Source organism: Limanda limanda, chromosome 3 (assembly GCF_963576545.1).
Source record: "Limanda limanda chromosome 3, fLimLim1.1, whole genome shotgun sequence".
In the NCBI taxonomy this organism is placed as follows: Eukaryota; Metazoa; Chordata; class Actinopteri; order Pleuronectiformes; family Pleuronectidae; genus Limanda; species Limanda limanda.
In genome coordinates, this window is record NC_083638.1 from 25,774,619 (window position 1) to 25,795,561 (window position 20,943).

At 43.7% G+C, this 20,943-nt stretch overlaps 1 protein-coding gene across 1 annotated transcript; it reads left to right on the top strand.

The window, feature by feature from the left end:
* Positions 1-1,778: 1,778 nt before the first annotated feature.
* si:dkey-56m19.5 (calphotin) lies at positions 1,779-6,712 on the top strand. Its single transcript, XM_061068927.1, has 2 exons — positions 1,779-1,902; positions 4,373-6,712. The coding sequence occupies exon 2, from the start codon at positions 4,383-4,385 to the stop codon at positions 6,105-6,107; it is 1,725 nt and encodes a 574-aa protein (XP_060924910.1). The 5' UTR covers positions 1,779-1,902; positions 4,373-4,382; the 3' UTR covers positions 6,108-6,712.
* Positions 6,713-20,943: the final 14,231 nt, after the last annotated feature.

Consider the following 20,943-nt stretch of genomic DNA (forward strand, 5'->3'; position numbering starts at 1 on the left):
TTAATACCATAGACTATATATATGGGTTAATACCCAACAAAGTGTCGCTGTAGACACTGTGTTGTGCTATCAGTATTAGTAACAGGAGAGGGCGCTGTCTCCCCAGTAATACTCAAGTATTCAATTATTATGACATGAGTGATAATGTTTTTTAAGATCCCCATCTAGGGAAAAGAAAAGAATACAAAGGAAAATAAAGAAGAGTAAAGTAAAGTAAAATAAAGAAAAGTAAAGAAACACAACTCTTTAAACTACCAAAACCATTTGGACCATGATTTGATGTCAAGAACTGAATCTGTAACACTCTAAATATAAGATAAGATCATCTTTTGTTAGTCCAACAAAGGGGGACTTTGTTCCATTGGTTCACTCAATCAAAAGATATAATTCGGCCTATACAAAATATTATAAATATATAAAGATCTATTTACAAAATTCAATTCTTACCTGCACCAAGACCCATTCCTTGCATCCAAGCTACATTTCCAAATATGCTAAAACCAGGAGGAAATAACCGGTTTGGCTGCTTATCAGGACCGTTTGTTATTAAATACCAGGCCAGTTGGTTTTGAGTGATGTAATCAGTTTATCAGTGATTTCTTTGTGATTTTTTTCCTCCAGTTTCACTCAGAGAAACTGTTAAGAAAATGTGATCGTGTGCATCTTTCAGGGAAACACCCACTCTCACCTTTCATTTCAGACTCTACAAATGAATGCAAATGGTCTGATACTGGGAATTCCAGCCCTCATTGTGTTTGTAAGGAAACATTTTCGGGACGGTTTTACTTGTTTTTTGCTTTTTATATTTTGAAATGTTTTTTATATTCCAAACTGTTGGGGTACTGGATATAAATGGATGTGATTGTCATGGGATCTGTCAGGGAAACACCCACTCTCACCTCTCTTTTCAAAGACTCTACAAGTGAATAAAAAGGAACTGACACAATACATCTGATCGTTTTGTCCCTTGAGATGATTTGTCCCTTGAAAGATTCAACTGTTGAATTTCATCATGTCTCATCAAGTTTCACCAAACCAAGCTTGTCCTATACAAACTGTTTTGTATTTCTAACAAAAACACTAACATCATAAAGGAAACTTGTAACATCATATGATTAAAATGACTAATACAGGTGAGCAGAATCCAAACACTGAAGTTCCTTCTTCATCAACATCAATAAAACAAAAGTACAATATGAATACTCAAATGATCGACTTCACATTTATAAAATGTTCCCTTTTTGGAAAGTGTTTATAAATTCTCTGCTCAGAAGAGGTTAAAACCCACAACCTTCACTCTGGATGAAAATCAATCTTTAAACTTAAAAGTGACAGTGACATTTATTGTGATAATTATCGATACCGATTGACATGCTTTCTATTTTTTGTAAATCTTGCTGTGATGTTTAGCCACATCCTCCTGCCCTAACCAATGATTGCTAGGATTACCTGTAAGGTGTCACAGAAGAGAAACCCATCAAGGAACCATTGTAATTGTCTAAGGAGCTTAGTTTGTATATATACATCCCCAGTTGTGTATAGTCAACAGCAGAGGAGTATGCAGAGGAGTGGGTGTGTGCAGCAGGGGAGGGGTCAGAGCCCGGGAGGGGATGGGCTGCAGCCCGAGCAGTGGTGGGGTATAGGCTGGACTCAGATAGCGACAGATGTCGAGAAACTGCGAGGGGCGCTCCACGGCTGCAACAACCTCCCAGACTGCACCTCGAGCAGAGAGAGAGAGAGAGCGAGAGAGAGAGAGAGAGAGAGAGCAGGGGCGGAATCTGCAGCTGTCACTCTCAAGGTTTACCTCCATTATCACATCCAGCCTGCCTGAAGAGAGAGGGAGAGAGAGGGAGAGAGGGAGCCTGGAGAACAAGTCCTGCTGATCACTACATAGACAAACAGGTCGGTTACATCACAGTTTTGTCTTTTTTATATGTTTTATTTATCACAGCCTGTTGTTTTTCAGCTGAAACATGTGTAGGATTTGGGGTTTTGTGTGAGAAAGAAAGAAGGAAGGAGGAAAGAGAGACAGAGAGAAACGTGAAGTGATTGAGTCAGAAAAAAAAATGCCTTTAATCTGTAGCTATTGTTCTCTCCGTCTTTTCTCTTTTTTTTATCCTATTATGTAAATATGCTAATTATCAGGGCTCCCTTAATAAAGACAGGGTTCAGTGTTTTCGATGTGATGAAGCTTTATGCGTTTTTTTCTTGGGTTTGCAGCGCATGCAAGGTTTTTTTTACATTTTTAATTTCAAAATTTGAGGCGATTAAGAGCAACCTCAGATTTAATTTTTTTTTTAAAGGCGCAACGACAAAGTTACGAAGTTGTGTCTCTACTCATTTTGTCCTGGATGTCGTGTCTTTTTTCCCTCTGTGCCTGTGTGAGTTGGACATTTTGGAAAAGGGCTCGTTGAAACAAAAAGGGCAGAGCAGCAGCAGCAGCAGCAGCAGCAGCAGCAGTGGGTGGTGGGTGGGTGGGTCGAAGTGGGGGATGGAGGCAGCTTTTTTATCTCAAGTGTTCGTGGCCGCTGAATGACTGTATGGGCTTGGTGTAATTACCATATGCGGTAGCCTATAGTCCACTATAGACCGCAGCTTGGCATCGGTGTCTGCAGCCAACTCAGCCCCTCAACCCTTTCTACCCTGTGGTCAGTGAGAAGCCGCTGGAGACGAGGCACCATCCTTTGTTACCGGTCGGCACATGCTACCCGGTATCTGCTGCTGCTGCTGCTGCTGCCGGTATCTCATGAAATATCAGCATTACGCATCACGTCCACCATCCATTCGAATTGCCTGTCAAATTGACCAAACCGATGCACAATTATTAGATTTTATAATATGAGGTTTTTCCTCCTGTAACGGTACATTTGGCTTTGTCTGATTCGGTGGTCGGGGACATGTGCAAATTGAGTGCATGCGTTTGGCAAAAAAAAAAACTTGTCACCCGCAATTAAAACCAATTACAACGATATGGAAGTAGATTTAAAAGCAGAATTGGCTGTAGCAGTCGACATCTTGCTTTTTTCCCCCTTCTTCTTCTTCATGCCAACGGATAGCACAAGCATGGGGTGTAAATCTGTGTCATGGTGAAGCAGAATATCCCAGCATGCCTGTTGTGTGGTGCATCCGGTCTTGATTGCTCCAATGCAGCACTATGGACAGTTCCCGGATTGATCGTATACCTGTAATCACGTGCTGCCCTGCAGGGTAACCCCCCTCCTCCTGCTAGAAAAATAAAACAGGTTGCGTAAGATTCATTTGCTTTTGTGTTGAATATCCCCTGGCAATGTGGATTAGACTATTCAAATCCATGTAAACCCGAAATGATCGCCAGTGCAGAAAAATGCAAACAGGTCGATTTGTTCCTGGTAGCGTGAAACACAATCAGCAAGACAAACTTCCCGTTCTCTATTTTGCCTCTGAAGGGAAGTTAAAGTGTGTTGCAATCTTCCTCAAAATGTTGTGGCAATAACACAAATAATTATATGTCTGCAGCGTTTCCTCCGTTCACTGATCGTGTCAGTGAGATTTCTGTGGTTTTATTCTGATTTGCGGTGCATACGATCCAGTTTTCTCATGTAGATTTTTTATGGGAAGGAAACTTCCCTTTCTGGTCGCTCTACGTGTCTTGTGAGAGTCGCTCACTGTTCCTGGGTTAGGGTTAATACGCTGACTTAGCTTTAGTTCTGAATCTATACATGTTCAACTCAGCTGTGGGTTCATTTGGCACCAAGCCGTACCAGACACTTCTGAATGGCCCGAGAGGCTGTGGAGTTGTTCTCACCGAGGTTCCCATGCATTTACATTTGTTTTTCCTGCCAAACGGTGTTTGGCACAGAACAGTCTCCTAATTGAACTTATGGTTCACGTCTCGACAATAGACTTCTCTCAGTTCTCCTTTCTGAAGAATTTACATTTGAAGGATCTGCATGGACCCATGCTGCATTTTGGACTATTTTGAAACATGTAACTATTACTTGTATTTCCATGACTCAACGGATGTAGTTTAGATGTTACATATATAATCTGTAGTAAGAGAGTTTCTTTGCAACAACTGCTTGAGTAAACATACAGATGTGTAAATCACCAGCAAACATGGGGGACAGAGTATAGTTCAGTGGTTAGCACAAGTTCCAGGGGTCTCTCTGTGTGGAGATTCCTTGTGGCATGGGTTTTGTACCACACTCCAGAGACACATTGGTCAGGAATGAAAGGAATGAATGTGTTTGTCTGACTGTGTCTTAAAGAGATATTGCATTTTTCTTGGAGAATGTTTAAACATATTTAAACATCGATGATTAATGTCAGGCCAACATCAAACAAAGTTGCATTCCTCCTATTAAATATGATCTTCATCTACTTGTTCCTACAGGAATTACATCATGGGAAACAAAATTAGCCGGAAGAAGAAGGGATATGATGTGAGTGACCCGAAAGAAGCGAAGGATGAGATCGCGGCGTTGGCTGCTCGCGCAGAGGAATCGGTGAAGGAAGTGAAGGATGGAGCCCTGGCCGCAGGAGCTGAGGTGATAACTGAGGCCAACAATGTGGTGAAGGAAGTTGCGGCGTCGGCTGTGGCAGCAGTAACTGAAGCTGCAGCGGCTCCAGAAGAGCCCAAAACTGCACCTCCAGAAGAACCAGCTGCTGCAGCACAAGAGGAGGCTGCTCCAGTACAGGAAGTAGTCGCCGCAGCAGAGGAAGCAGCTCCAGTTGCAATAGAACCTCCCGCTGCAGCAGAGGAAGCAGCACCAGTCTTAGAAGAACCCGCTCTAGTAGCAGTGGAATCTGCACCAGTTGCAGAAGAACCAGCTGCAGCAGTAGTGGAAACAGCTCCAGTCATAGAAGAACCCGCTTTAGTAGCAGTGGAATCTGCTCCAGTTGCAGAAGAACCAGCTGCAGCAGCAGCAGTGGAAACAGCTCCAGTCATAGAAGAACCCGCTTTAGTAGCTGTGGAATCGGCTCCAGTTGCAGAAGAACCTGCTGCAGCAGCAGTGGAAACAGCTCCAGTAGTTGAAGAACCTGTTGTAATAGCTGCCCCAATGGTTCTGGCAGTGCAAGAGTCTGCCCCAGTGGAGCTCCCAGAGGCCGTCGCAGTAGCAGCAGAGGAACCTGTGCAATGTGAAGTTGAACCTGAGCCTGCAGCTGCACCTGCACCTGAAGTCCTCCCTGTAGAAGTACCCGCTGCAGTTGTGGAATCTGTGCCAGAAATAGAGGTTGTTCCTGCCATCACAGAGGAAGCACCAGAGGAACAAGAGGCAGAGGCCATCCCAGAGACTGTTACTGAGCCTGAAGCGACTGTGGAGGAGACAGTGGTGCCTGCTGCTGCCCCTGTGCCTGAGCCATTGGCTGAAACAGCTGTCGAGTCAGTGCTGGAGCAAGCCCCAGAGCCAGTTCCAGAACTACAGCAGGAGCCAGAGCCAGTGAAAGCTCCCGAGCTGGAAGCCGAACCAGAGCAAGCCCCAGCTCCAGAGAAAGTACCAGAGCAAGAGGTAGAGCAGGAACCAGAGCTTGAACAATCACCAGAGCCTGCAGCACCAGAGAAAGTACAACAACCAGAGCCTGAGCAAGAGGTTCTCCCAGTGGAACCAGCAGCAGAGGAACAGGTAGAAGAAGCTGAGCCAGAACCGATCGTAGCCTCTCAGGCTGTGGAGGTAGAAGTACCTGAGATCTTGGAGACTGCAGCAGAGGAGATTCCCGCGGCTCAGCCACACGCAGCAGAAGCCATCCCTGAGATCCTCATCTCAGAGTCTGTCTCTGCCAGCGATATCACCGTTGAGTCTGAAAAGGTCGCTGAAGCCTCTGAGGAAGAGTTTCCTGCCCCTGAGCCTGAGGTCGAAACCAAGATGGAGAACGGAGATCTGGAGAGCCCGTCTGTCCCTGCAATTCCAGCTGTGAATGGAGAGTGCAATGATTCCGCTGCCACTACTGTCACGCTGAAAGAGGAGTGTGTTAACGGAAATGATGAGCCAGAGGAGATGCCTATTAAGGAGAAGAGTGACATTGAACTGAAAAAGGACATGAACCTGAGCGGGGATGTCCAGGGAGTTCCCGACGCAATGCCCGACATGGTGGAGGGTCTCGGCACCGAGGTCACCCAGGCGGTCTGAGGGGACGCCGCCATTCAAGTCAATGTGAATTCAGTTTTAATCCTCCGATGGTGCGGAAGAGTCATCAAGGTATCACGAACACAGCTAGGCTTTCTGAAACGCCGTAACCACCGCAATGTCTATAGTGGTAACTCAGGCAAAAGGATGTTTCCTTTGAGTGACCAAAAACGAAATGCAACCACTGTAAGGTTAAAAGAGAGGGAGGGAGGGAGGTAGAGAGCGATAGAGAGACAGAGGGGGAGATAGCGGTTGAGATGGAATGCAGATTTTGAGTTTTGGATTTGAACGATGAGTGCAGACAGACAGGGAAACTTTGACAGGAGAGTGAAGATACTGGACAGTAACGACGATATTAATGAATGAAATGAATAAATCTGTGTTTGTGTGTGAGCCCAGTGAATATTACAAAGTGGTTTATCGGAACAGCATTCATTATTATTATTAGTATATTATCTGATTTAGAATTTCATATATCCTTTCTACTACTACTCGGAGAGACATGACAAAAAATGTTTTTGGCCTTTTATAATAATGGTACCTGTGAGAACTGTTAATTTCAAGCTGATTGTTCAGAATAGAGAATAAAGAGAGATTGTTATAGCCCACAGTGATCTTAGTTTCTTTTTCTTTTCATGCGTTCGCGCAGCATCAAGCATGTCACAATTGTTGGAGGCATTGGGTTACTTTCTACAAGATTTATTGCTTGTTGCTCAAGGCTTTGCATTTCGAAGGCAACTCATTTTCTAAACATAAAATCCATAAAAAGTCACAGTTTCGCTTCTGCAGTGGCAGGAGAAACATCAGAACATCACATGTCTGTTAATTTCAAACCACTTGTTGACATCCACTGGCACCACTGCTCCTATCAGCTCCCACGGGTCAGAGTTTGGCTGATTATTGATATCTGCAAAGAGCAATGTCCTGTTGGTCACCGGCCACCTGACAAATATTTTGGTTGGTGCAACACGGCCGGCTAATGTATGATGGGGTAAATGAAAAGGATCCCACTGTACACAGAGGAATCCATCTGCTTTCTCTCCTCGCCTCTTCCTCTCCCTCACATCGCAGTGCCTATTGCTGAGCCTCTGTGCCATAGCAGCACCCCCTGCCAACATTTCACAGATCCATACCGGCAGAGGGGGACCTATAGGAAGGGGGGGAGGGGGAGGGGCAGGAATGCTTCCATTAGGCGTAGAAACAGAAAGAAGAAGAGGGGGCTAGGGGAGGGGAGGGGCCCGGGATGAAAGCAAATGCTACGATGCCGCGCAGGAGGAAGAAAACGAAGATGTCAAACATATTTTCTCTTCTGGCGACAGACATCTTGCAGACTGAAATGAGACGCACGCTGGGGACGAGTCGAGCTGGATGGTGGCCGGCCGGGGACAAGCATGTTTTGACATTTACCTGACGCCTCCTTGTAGAATGCTGCCACGCCTGCTGCTGACACTCATGTCACAAACCGGAGGGTCTTTGTCGTGCAGGTGCCAACGTGCGAACATTAACAGGAGGCAGCAAAGTGATAAATTAACGTTACTGTGCATATACGTATATATGGACAGTGGGAGGTGTGCGGGCGTAGGAGAGAGCGAGAGAGAGGTGGAAGGGTTGGTGGTTTTTGTAAGAGTACGGTCATCCAACCTTGAAATAACTACTGGACCATGGGTCAGATCATGAGAGGAGATCTGATCGAGATAACAGAAACCTCCAACAGAAGTAGCTCCATAATGGGCCCATCCACATACCAGCTCTCTCCGGTTTCTTAAAGGAAAATACTCCAGCGCTGCACTTTTATGAAAGGAATGTTGTGGAGAGGGGTTTCAGGGGGGCCAGGAGGATGTACACGAACGTGAAGTCTTTCCTCTTTATCTCTGCAAAGCTCAGTCACAAATACTGTGAGTCGCTGCCACCGGGTTGTTGGTTATTTAAAACCATTTGATTGAAAAACTAGAAACGCACATATGTCTGCCAAGACAGCCTCAAACTGCACCAGATTGTACACACTCATTCATATCAGTTTCACAAACATGAATGATTCATGACTTATTTCCTGGGAAAACGGTGATACTGTTGAGGGTGTGTTTTTACCCCAGTCCGTTTGAAAGATTAGACAAAAACAACTGGACAGATTACCATGGAACTTGGTGGAAGGATGCCATCCATGTCAAGAGAGAACTCACTGAATTTTAGTGCGGATCTGGTATTTTATTTCACTTTTATTTGAAATTGCGTGATAAGGCCGATCGAGAGAATTTAAATGTCATTTCCTAGGGGTAATGTTGGGCCTCAAAAATTGACTAGATCCGCATTTTATTGCACACACTCATAAATATCAGTCCTAAAAATGTTGATATTTTCATATAGATCCATCAGTTATTCTCAGAAATCAGTGAAAATGTGGGGAAAAAAAACCCTATCATCCAGATCTGCTGATCAAGACCAGCATTTTGAGAGAGTTAGACAACACACCAAGCTTTGTATAGTATTTACCCACTAAACGCCAAAATTACACTGCATGCCCTTCATTATCTGTAACCGAAAGCTGACCTATGCAAATAGAGAACAGTTTTAATCTAAGGGTTGTTGTGTTCATCTGCAGGACTGTATCTCTGACAGAGTCAGTTTGGCAGCGACATGACCGGCTCGTTGCCAACGTCGCAGAATAAAAGCTATAAGGGGGAGTTGTCGGTAAAGGGGACACACACAAACCGATCTGAATGGCAGTGCCAGGAGCAGTTGTATAGAGCACTTCCGCAATGAAAAGCCAATGTTTTTAAAAGTTAGCCATGTTTGTTCTTGCCAACATTATCATTTATATAGTTGCTCCTGGCGGCTCATCTTTTCCACATCCCCCCTGTTTTCACTCTACTTCACTCTCTTTCCCTTTTATGTGTCGATGTGGGAGAACAGGGTCCTTGTCTTTTGGATTTTGATTTAAACACTGCCTTAATGTTGCATAGTTGTGAAAAGCCAGCTGCACTGCCTGGTTACCCTGACACTATGTGCTCTATATGCAAGGCCCCTGCACAAAGCTCAGACTGTGTTTCGGCTCCTTTTTCTCCCTGCGTGATGACTTGCCTGCAGGCTTTAGCTGTCCGCAACTGATGCCTGTGAGAAGCAGAGCGAAAACGTGAACGAAATCCAGAGGGTATATTATGAGGAAATGTATGAGGCACCAACATATCAGATCGGGTTTTCAAGTTCCGTCTCCAAGACGAAGGTCTGGATATGTCTTTTCAACATATACACAGAAACGTTAATGGATTTATTGTTAATAAGTAAGTTTGGGCATGAATGAGAAGAAGATGGGCGAAAAGACAAGAGCGGCACGAACTAATTAAGCCAATATCCTGCAGAATATCAACAAGTGATTTTGTATAGTACCTCAATACATTTCTAACACTTACAAAATCATCTGAAAATTTAACATAGAATTCACCGACATGGTTATTTATTTCCAGTTAAATGCAGGGAAAGGGTTTTATTATTACTGCTTCAATGATTTTCCCTCAATGATGAAGCCTCTTTGAAACTTTGTTTTAATTTATCTGTTGCTATGTGTCAGGAGTCACTCACTATTCACTGTGGATTGCACAGAAGCGTTTTCACATCCTCTGCTGAATATAATTATTCAAAAATTCTCCATTACAGACTAATCTTTCTGCCTGGAGCAGTCATTTAAATGGATCCATCTGAGAACACTGGCAGTGAAACTGTTGACTAGAAAGTCATAGAGTCATGAACAGGAGGAAGAACAAGAACACTGCTTGTTTGCAGAGGATCACAAAGCAAATAGAAGGGAACCACTTGTGTTTGACAGTGCACTGTATCAACTTATCATTTCTGTGTAATCTGTAAAGTAAGCAGAAACTAAAACTGTCAGGAAAGTAAAAAGTAAAAAGTCAACTCTGAAATGTCCAGTTAGTGGACAGTAAATTGACTGTATGGAGCTTTTCTAGTCATATCAACCACTCAAAGTGCTTTAGAGCACGAGTCACATTCACAGATTCATAGAATATCAGAGGTAGAATTAAACTATTCATTGAGCACTTCTATTTGCAGAGCTTTTTTTTTTTTATCACACACCATTCATGCAGCGTTGGCACAGCTTTCAGGTCTCTCTACTCCCCCTCCTCCCGAGCCACGGCTTGTCTTATAGGTGGGCTTACACCAAAATACACTTCTTGACTAAATAGTTAAATTCCACACCTGATGGTGCACCATATGTAGAAGTAGGAAAAGTATGAACGAGAGAGTGACATGACCAGAATAATGACAAAACTAGAGCGTGACTCAGGACCACATTTTAATTCACTAGATTTGTTTGGACCTGAAAAAAAATTGCCAGAATTTATAAATATCAGTCCCTTTAACCTGCATGATCAATTAATCAATCAATTGAATAATTATTCTCCAAGAAATCAATGAAAATATGGAAATGTTCAAGAAAATGAGAACATTTTATAAAATTCTGCCCCTGATCCAGATCTGCCTGACCCATATCGGATCCTTCCAACCAGTTTTGTAGTAATCCGTCCTGTAGTTTGTGTGTAATCTTTTAAACTGACTGGGGTAAAAACCTAAGCTCCTTGGTGGAGGTGGTAACAATACAAGTTCAGGATTTCAAAAATACTGTAGTTATTAAGAGTTTAAGACTCAAAAACTGCATCATCAGGACTAATGACAGTGGCCTGGCACATAAGCAAAATCATCTGTCATCAGATTTGGATGAAAAAATTCTTAATTTGGTCTGGTGAACAGGAAGTACAGTGAGACTTCGCCAGTTCAAACCAGTAAAGATTAAAATGTTTTAAAAATAACAGACTCATGTGAAAGGAATACAACTTTGGCAGAAAGTTCCTCTTTTCCTGTTTGACTCTGTGACTTATAGAAAGAAGCTGATGATAAAATGTGTTTTCAGCACCTTTAAAGTTTTGTTACCCAGACGAACGAGGCTTCTCACCCTTCACTGAACCGACTGTTCCTCTTGACACACTCGCCTGACGCAATGTTTAACTTCAGTGTGTATTTACATTCCTTTTCCCTATTTAGAGCTCAGTCATATTAAATGGCTCCAAAGCCCTGTGAGCTTCTCAAAAGGAATCTTTGAAAGCTGGTTTCAGACGTGTACTGCACTCTGGACATTTTGGTGAATTTTTGCAGAGGGGGCTGTTTGTCAAATGTTCAGCATGGTCAGTTGCTCCGGACATTTTTGGGAACTTTTCCTGCGAGGCCTCTTTGGGAGAGTTCAGGACGTTTCTCACATGCTGCGGATGCAAAATAGAAAAACCCCAAAAGAAATGCAAATATCTCAGCGCCGAATCTGTAAACTTGGAAAGACAATGAGATGTGAGTGCTTTTGGTGACGTACTCTATACAAAAACAAGATTTCTGAATTTTCCAGCTGTTGTGTACACGTCTGACCTGAACAATCTCCTGCTGTGTTGTTCACATTTGAAAGGAAAAATCCTTTCTGGCGTTTATGCTGAAAACAACTCTGGCTCCTTCTTGGTCGCCGCTGAGATAAACACACATGGAGGACGTGAGTGTGTGAGACTGCTCACAGATCTGAAATGCTTTCTGATGGAGGAGATTACTCCCTCGCTCCATCCTTTCAGCTGACAGAGTGGATAATAAGAGTCAGGTGGCCAAATTACAGCAACAGCTGATCACTATTTATTATTCAAGCAAGAGGGTGTCGGAGGATGCACAGACAGGGAAATATGCACAAGACTCGGCCAAGCACAAACAACCTCCTTTTTTCCCTCTCCCCCTGTCCCAGACAGAGCGAGTCAAACACACGCACTAATGTCCGATGCTTTTATTATGATTGCTGGACAAAGACTTCCTCTCTTTGCCTCCGCCTGCTCTAAAGTGGTCGCTCAGGAGAAGATGCACTAAGTAACCGACTAAGATGCATTAAGTAAAAGGAGGAGAGTGTTGTATGGATTCATCTCCTGCTCGGATCAAACTCTGCCTGCATCAGCAAACAAGGAGCGTTCTATTTCTCCGTCTGTTGAGATCTCTCTCAGCCTCTCGCTCTCGGTGTCTGTCTTGCAAACATCATCAGCATTACCCCCTATTATTTTCTCCTCTGGACCAGTAAATCTTTTTTAGCCTCTTTATCACTCTCTCTTTCTCTCTTGTTCGGTCTGTGGTGTACCCTCCCACCCCCGAATCCATTCATCTGGTCATGTACGCTAATGCTGTCATTGTATCGGGGCAGGCAGGAGCCTATTAGAGCGAGCTCGGTGGTAGTGAGGATCAATATTGATCTGCACGGTTGGTCTAATGGACGCTGAGAGTGGCACTGATTCCCCTTTGTCTGCTCAAAGATCCCATCTCCCTTAACTCCTCACACATGCGCACACGTCTCTCCAAGTCACTCAGGCACGTACACACACACACACACACACACACACACACACACACACACACACACACACACACACACACACACACACACACACACACGCACAAACAAAGAAACTGCTTTCTATTCTGTCTCAGTCTGCTGATGCAGCTGCTGAGCTGAGTGAGCACTTTACATTTGCGCATTTTCTCTGTGTATGTATGTGTGTGTGAAAGAGGCGTAATGCTGAGCATTATTATTTGTACTGTACTATCTACATGTATTTCCCTTTACCAAGAATTTCAGGCTAATAAGACAACAACAATCAGAAGATTAAGGGATTAACGGCCACACAATACTTGGAAAACCCCAACTTAAACTAATCTTATAACATGTCTTCATTGTTGAGACACCCGATGAAGAAGCCAAGTCTTTAAAATGTAACTCTATACACTGATGCAGGTCCGCACATTAATACCTAGAAAAGGAAACAAGCTGCTGTGGTAGCACACCTAGTGTGGTGTGAACTAAAAGTAGCAGCAGGTAGCTGAGCTGATTTTATCTCAGTTTTCACTTTGGCTCGACACCTGCTGAGATTTCCAGTGCCCAGGCTGATGGATCAGCAACTATTCAATGTCGCAGTGTTTGCTGGCACCAAAAGGAAAGTTGAGCCAACCCCCACTGCATCCATCATTCTTTAAAGTCTGGATACAATAGACAACCCTTAGTGTAGAAAGAAAAGTTTGCCCAACAACTTCTGAAACAAACTGTGTGAGGGGGGGAAAGAACCTTAAACTGATTTGGATTTACTTCTCGAGTTCCCTTTTTTAATCCCTTGCACAAATAGTTCGGTCAACTTTGATGTGTACAAACAAGTCCAACACTATGAATTTCTGTGAGGAGAGAAAATGTTTGCTGTTATTGTCATATGTGCATAGGCCTATCATGTCTCACCACACGATGGGGGGGCAGTAATGCACCTTGACGTTGATCGCCACCCGCCAATAAACCAAACAGAAGAAGAAGAGTAACGTCTCATCACCCTCTGTGATCTCTTGGCTTTTCACTCTGTGGTTATGGCGGCTAACGTGCTCAAGTATAAACATTTACGGATATTTTTCCAGATAGTGGGAGAAAGTGGGGACTCGTCTTTATTTACAGTCTATGTTGCAGTTATAGGATCGTATAGGAGCGCAGGAGTGTGAGTACGATCTATAACAATCTATAAGAAGTCTTCAAACCAATCCTCACAGCAAAGACATATAATTCCACATACATAGTTTCCCACTGAGCGACCGACTCTTCTACTTGTTATCTCAGCCTGGTCAGTGAAAGAATGGCTGCTTACATGAAGGGAATAATCTCAATGTGTGTTTAAGATTAGAGATGGAAACTCATTCTGTGCGCTGCCACCTTGATCCAGCCTCCAGGCCCTGTAGGTTCCACAGTAACATGCAGTGTTAAGCTCATTCCATCCCATAGTGAAAGATGCACTCCCTTATGTTGTGAATGATACTGAACGTATCTTATTAGCTCATGCACTGAACTTAGCACTTGTCATTTCATTTCAGCAAACTCAAGGGAACAGGGCACACTTGTTTCTTCAAATGTTTAACCTTCTTGGCTGGACTGCAACAGCAGAGTCCGTCACTGACTAACCGATAGGCTGACAGAGTTACACCATTGGTCCACCGGCCCAGTGTTGGCCTTCTCCCATTGGTCATTGTTCCTTCAATATGATTTTGAGAGTGCTATTAAGCCATAAGGGAGTGCAACTCGTTCCTCCTGGCCGCCCAGATACTCTCGGCCCCTGTGTCATGTGTTTGCTGAGTTCTGCCTGCTCGCGGAGAACTACATCCTTGTTGTGGGAACACGTGCAGCCAAAGTGGAAACTACCGGTGTAATGCCAAATTAATACCAGCTGACAATGTTGTCAGCAGGAGACACTCTCAACGGAGTGGGAGGATTTCATAACCGTGCTGTGACCCAGACGCCAACTTTCTGTCGATATGAAAAAGAGGAACTGAAGGGTTGGATGTGTCCATACACAGTTCGGCAATATACTGGGTTTTATGGTTTTGTTACTTGAAGATTAATTGGGACCACTCTGGAAATTTGGATGACCCTAATGAAGTTTGATGACCCCGATGAAGCCAAAACCCGTTGGTCAAACAATAAAATTGTTCCTTACACTGTATTTTGCTGGAGTATTGAACCTTTTAGATTGTTTTCCTTTCTCTGTGTACCTTAGCACTTCTGGCAGAATCTTCTACTCTCCTCCTACACCATTACAGAAGTTGGCAAATTTCATGTCACAATGTCCCATAAACCGCAAATTCATTCAGTCAAGAATAAACTATTTGGACCAAACACAGTGACTGATTAAAAACATGCACATTTACAGTTGTGTCATACTTTTGGAGTCCACTGTAGGTGCGGTCTTCTTTGGTTTGGTTAAGCTAGAGCTATTTGGGACATTTCAAGTAACCTAAATGTCTAAGCTTCTTCGTCTGCTATAGCCAGTGGTTGGAAGCATTAGATATCTGTGTTGTCCATGACATGTCTATGGAGGTCAAACAGCAAGGTCACTGTGACCTAACAAAACCATTTTTTGCCTTGTTATCTTAAAACTACCTGGAGAGAATCCTCTAAAATTTGGCTCAAATGTTAACTTAGACACGGCTTAACTGATTAAAATTGCGTCGTCAAATATCAAGGGCGAGGTGGATCTCGTAAAACATGTTTCTGGCCTCTTAAAACATGATATCTCAGATCTGCCTTCAGAGAATTTTTTTAGAAATCTTAACAATTGTCACTTGAATTTAAAGATGAACTGATTAGATTTAAGTGACATGAAAATGGAAAAGAATGTGTGTAGATTGAAACTACACACGTTGGCAGAGGCACAAAACCGCAGTGTGTTACTTCTAGTTATTCATATATCGAAAAAACACAGAGCACCTTCTCTTTTTATCAAAATAAAATACCAAACTGCCTTTGTTCCCTCATAATTTAGTTACTGTTGTAAATTGTTCCAGCTCTAGACACCATGGCTGCAGAGGAGTGTCCATTGGGGAGAGGTGACCTTCACTGTGCCTCTGGTGACAGAGCTAAATCAAAGCTGCTGCTTGTTTAAGACAGCCACTGTGCACTGGCTGCACGGCCCCTGGTGAATTATTTATACATGAAATGAAATGACCTCTGGCACTTTGAAGACGTAATGGGAAGGACAAGGACAAAATGGATGGAGTAAAAGGTGAGGGAGTAGCCAGAGAGAGACGTGCTGTAAGGTGGGAAGATGGAGACGGATGGAGAGATAGAAACAGATAGGTCAGCTCTTGTAGGAGCCTGCAGGGGTTCATGTTTGAGGTTTTTCCCAACCTGTCGGAGCAGCAACATGTTCTCCCACTCTCTCTCTCCCTCTGTATGTTTCTGTCGTCTCGAATGTCCGTCTTTGTGAGGACAGTTATGACTTTAAAGCCAGGAAAAGGGTGTTTATGGAAAGTCTCACTTCTTCACAGCAACATTTGAAGTTCAAGACCTAGTTTTAAGTTCAAGTTTAAGATTCGTATTAGGCAAAGATTAAAGTGAGGGATAAGGTAGAGAATACATTACGTTAATGAGTGTCCTCTGAGTTACAGCAGTACAAACATGCGTGTGTTGGCTTGTGAGAGGCAGTAGTCTGCTCACAAGCCGGCTTGTCAACTATGATAACATCCACCTGAAAGCTATTCAAGCAAGATATTCTGTTATGCAACACGGAAACACATACATGCTTTCACAAACACAGACCGGTCCTGCCTACTGCAAATTCAACTCATACGCAATCATGCATTGGTGATTAACCTCGAGAGTCAGTGTTCGGTCAGTGGCGGAGCAGGAGGTTCATGCAGTTCAGTAAAATATACTGACAGGTCAGGGAGATGGATGGGGGGGGGGGGCATGTCTTCTGCCTTTGGCTCTAGATTCCTGGGTTTGTGTCTCATTCTAGTCGATGTTTTATTTACTCGACAGTGTAATACTTCACGTATATATATATATATATAAAAATAACTGGGAGGGCATATAGAGCTTCAGGGCTGAGGCACAGATTATAAATTACCAGCTTGCGTCTGAGCGGAGACCAACTCACTGTCTCTCATGTCAGCTCATGTTGCAAATTAGGGACAAATTAGACAAGTGGTCTGTTTAGTACAGAAAACTGAAAGAGATCAACCAGAAAGCACAATGTTTACTTAGTATTTTGCAAACTAGAATGGAACTCTGTAGAGCGCATACCTCCAACAGTTCTTGGATCTGCCCCCTGATCTGGATCCGCTGCTAGATTTTAAGGGGTTTCTTCCCTGATCCATATCTCATCCTTCCGCCAAGTTTCGTGATAATTCATCAAGAGGAAGAGTTTCTGCGTAATAATGTTTACAAGCAAAAAACAAAAACAAACAACGAATAAATGGACAGTGGTCCAACAAAAACATATCATAACAGGACATTTTTGAATACGGACAAACTAAGGGTTCGGTTTGCTGCTGAAATGGAAGTAAATTGTTTATTCAAATTTGTATTCAAAATACACGTGCTGGGCTCTGGCAGATGTGCCTTTGCAGACACCACTGAATATCACTGCTATCACCGTGGAGATTCAAAGTTGATGAAGTGCTTGACAAAAGAACGATCTTTGTTTTCCCATCCATCATCACCAAAACCTGCAAACCTCCTGAATGAACTGACAGCTTAGCATAGCAGCTGGCTTGTCAACTGTTTGTTTAACCTCCTTGAATGACAGGCTGAATATAAAGAGCTGCCCAGATTTGCTTTTGTTTCCGCGCAGGCAAACTGAACCTGACACAGGAACGTGTCGCTCCTGTTCAGCACTGAATCAAAAAAAACATTTTCACTCTGGGTCAAGATGTGAATTCGACAGGTAAACAGTCTGGCAGGTCGTATGATGAGCACAACGAGCAGAAACACAACAGGAAGCCAACTGGAACAGAAATGTAATGATGCGGTGTGGGGCATCGTTATTATAGGTCAGCTGACAGGGGGTAGTGACTGACAGGTATGGTAGCCTGAAATGTCACATTCCTCTCCCACCCACCTCGGCTCCCCTCTCACGTCTCACACGCACATTAGGCGGGTTATAAATATACATATTCACAGTGTGGAAAAGTAGAGATATTACAGAGCGACTTCAGGTGCAAATCAGACCCAGTGCTCTCTCTCTCTCCTCGGCCCTCCAGTTGAGTTTAGTGTATTGGACACTCATGGTCGTTCGGTGGCAGGCAGATGTGAAAAGGTGCCTTTCAGCAGCCTACTGGAAATAGCAACATGAAGCATCTGTCACCTACTGTCCAGCTGCTTTAGGCACATGGACGACAGTCATGTGGACACACAACAAGGGTTAAATGGTGGAACGACCAGTCTTTGTTCAGAATGCCGTGGTTATGTTTGCCCTGTGATCAGTTTTCTCCCCAAAGTCTCTGATTTTACACTGTTGCCCAACGGCTGAGAAATAGCAGCTTTGTAATGAAAGGTGAATTTCCGTAACGTCTGAGAAAAACGCACGAGATAATATCTCTCAGACTGAATACATGCGTGTCGTAATGACCACTGATATTGTTTCACATCACGCTGCACTCTTTGTGTTTCCTTTGTCTTGGCCTGTCAGCATTTGTTTAACAGCGGAGGACCATAAAGTGCTCTGACAGATCGTCGTACCAGCTTTTCACGACCAGTTACGTCAACGCAGAGGGAGACTCGGAAAGGGAGAGCCAGAGAGATTCTATTCTATTCTATTCGAGTGCATTTTAAACCGATCACATCCATTAACAATGTCTGCATTTTTTGGAGGGTTACATATTTCAGCAGCATAACCACGGACGGGAACATTGCGGACATTTTTCTTTCTATAGGACACAACGCTCCTTTGTAAAGTAACACATGCGCCCCTATACAGCTCGCCTCCATATGACTTACACCATGTTACGGCAATGCAATTTCCCCACATACGACCATACACCATCAATTTACTCCACCGTCTGCATAGGATGGGCATTCTGTGCAAGGCTCATTTTGTACACACGACTAAATTCCAGCTGATGTTTTCACAATGAGGCAAGCAGGGCTCATAAAAAAAAAAGGGAATCTGTCCAGCCTGGATACACAGCAGATACACATAAAAACACACCCAACCCCCGACAAACACAACCGCAGTCTTCTTCAGCCTCAGGTTGCTCGGTTGTGGATATTAATCACCAATTCCACGTATCAAATTGTGCATTCGCTGGCTTATAAAATATCTGCATGTGAGCACGTGTCCACTGAGGAGAGAGTGAAGAGAAGGTGGTCGACAAAAGAGCTGAGATAGGAAGTGTGGGTTACATAAAGGGTGGGTGGAGGAAGAAGGGTGGGGGGGTAGGGGGGGTCTTATTGTATTAGAATAACAAGGAGTTCCAACTGGCCCCTCCCTCCTTCGGATGCACTTACAGAGAATCACCGGGCAAGTGTCGGGACCTCCTTCTGCTGCTGACCCCCCGCACGCCTCATTAAATCCTTTAACTTTGTCACAGATTCACCGCAACATACACACTCAGACACACACACACACATATATAATGCACACTGTGCCCTGTGCCTCCACCCCCACCCCCCCCATAGTGCCCCTGGCCCACGGCAGTGCCATATGTCCACCACACAGACACTGGCAGCTCCTCCATGCTTTGTACTCGGCACACACACACACACACACACACACACGCGCACACACACACACACACACACACACACACACACACACACACACACACACACACACACACACACACACACACACACATACACACACACACACGCACGCACGCACGCACGCACACACACACACACTTACTACCAACCTACTGCAACATTTGAAAGAGACCCTGCAAAAGACATGCAGGCAGCTAACAATCGCCCAAGGCGTGATTCAGATGTTCTCACTCTTACTACACGGCCCTAAAATGGGTCCACGCATAAAAGTGATGCAACACAGTTGTCCAGTGAAAACTCTCCAACATATTGAAAAAGTAAATTTTTATTGTTTAAATGTTACATTTCTACAGGCTCTTACGTTCTTTATTATATTCAATAGAGTACCTGAAATAACTTTTGACAGTTTCCTTTACCTGATAGCAACAAGATGTTTTGTCATGAACACTGTATGTGCTGCCCTGCACAGATGAACCAGTACACTGACATGTGGATTATAAGAGCTCAACAGTCTCTGGTGTTGTAATGTGTAAACATGTGCCCTCACTGAGCCAGTTCTACCGCTCTATAACATGACATGTTACGTGTGCATGCTGCGCTCAGTGAGAATCGCTGCAGTCCGGGTTGGGTTACTTAGTACAGCAGGTAATCATTTGACTGTTGGTTCTCTATCATCTAGGTCAAGGCAAACATTGACACGGGTCCGGTATATGTATTCTTAACGCTCGGGATCCGGTTTTAAAGTAGGATGAAGTCTTTTTTTTTGTTTTCGCAGTAACGTTATTCTACTTTAAACCTTGCGATCAGTTCAGAGTTAATGGTTAGCTGCCCTGGGTCTTACGCAAGTGGTCACAGTGTCTTATTTCACGAATGAGTGTAACATGGTAACAAACTGCACATACATGTGTGATGCATGCACAGCTTGCAGGTAGAGCACTTCCTAACTTGCATTCTTTAAAACTTGGGAAAACTGGCCCCAATTCTATGATATTATTGAACAGCATAGTGATAGAAAATCATGATTTTTTTATGAATAAGATAAAGTTGTACTCTTTAATAAACCAAAGAGATGTCAAGGAGGATTTTATGAAGTGTGAAGAAAAGAAGAGGGGAGAAATAAAGTGGTGAGAAAGGACTCGTAGCTCTATGTTCACTGAATCTTCTTCAGATGAGAACTGACAAGCTGTTAACATTTTGATGGCAGAGTCAGGCACACATATTCCTGCTGCCTCCTGAAAGTAGAAGACTCAAAAGATCAGTCAGATGAGTTGAGCATTCGCCTTTTTCTTAATCCGGGAGTTTGCAGGCATGTCTGGGACCTTTCAGTCAGCAGAGGTACAGCTTCAGACTGAGCACCTCCATCCTTTCATGCTCCACCCACTGAACCTCACGTTGTCCTGTTCGCTTGCTGAAGATGTCTGTGAAAGGTGCAAGAAGCTGCCTGGATCCACAGTGAGTCTGAGAGGACAACTCAAAACTATAAACCTTCTGGATTTCATTTCATATCTCATGTCGGCAAAAGTGTTGTTGCACATTTCGGCTTAGTTTGTTAGGTATCAGTTGTATTTAACTTGCATTAGCTTGGTGGGATAACTTCTTTGTAAGTGTTGCTGTCACCCTAAACTCTGTTCGCCAATATTGGAGTTACAGGTGCTGCTTGTATGTAATAAAGTGACGTGAGCTTTTTAACAATGTGCTTAAATACAGACACATTTGAGATTGAAAACTAGTTTTGCACCTTAATTG

What these genes read in the sequence shown, in the direction of transcription:
- si:dkey-56m19.5 (XM_061068927.1), top strand. Translation starts at nt 4,383, where the DNA reads ATGGGAAACAAAATTAGCCGGAAGAAGAAGGGATATGATGTGAGTGAC.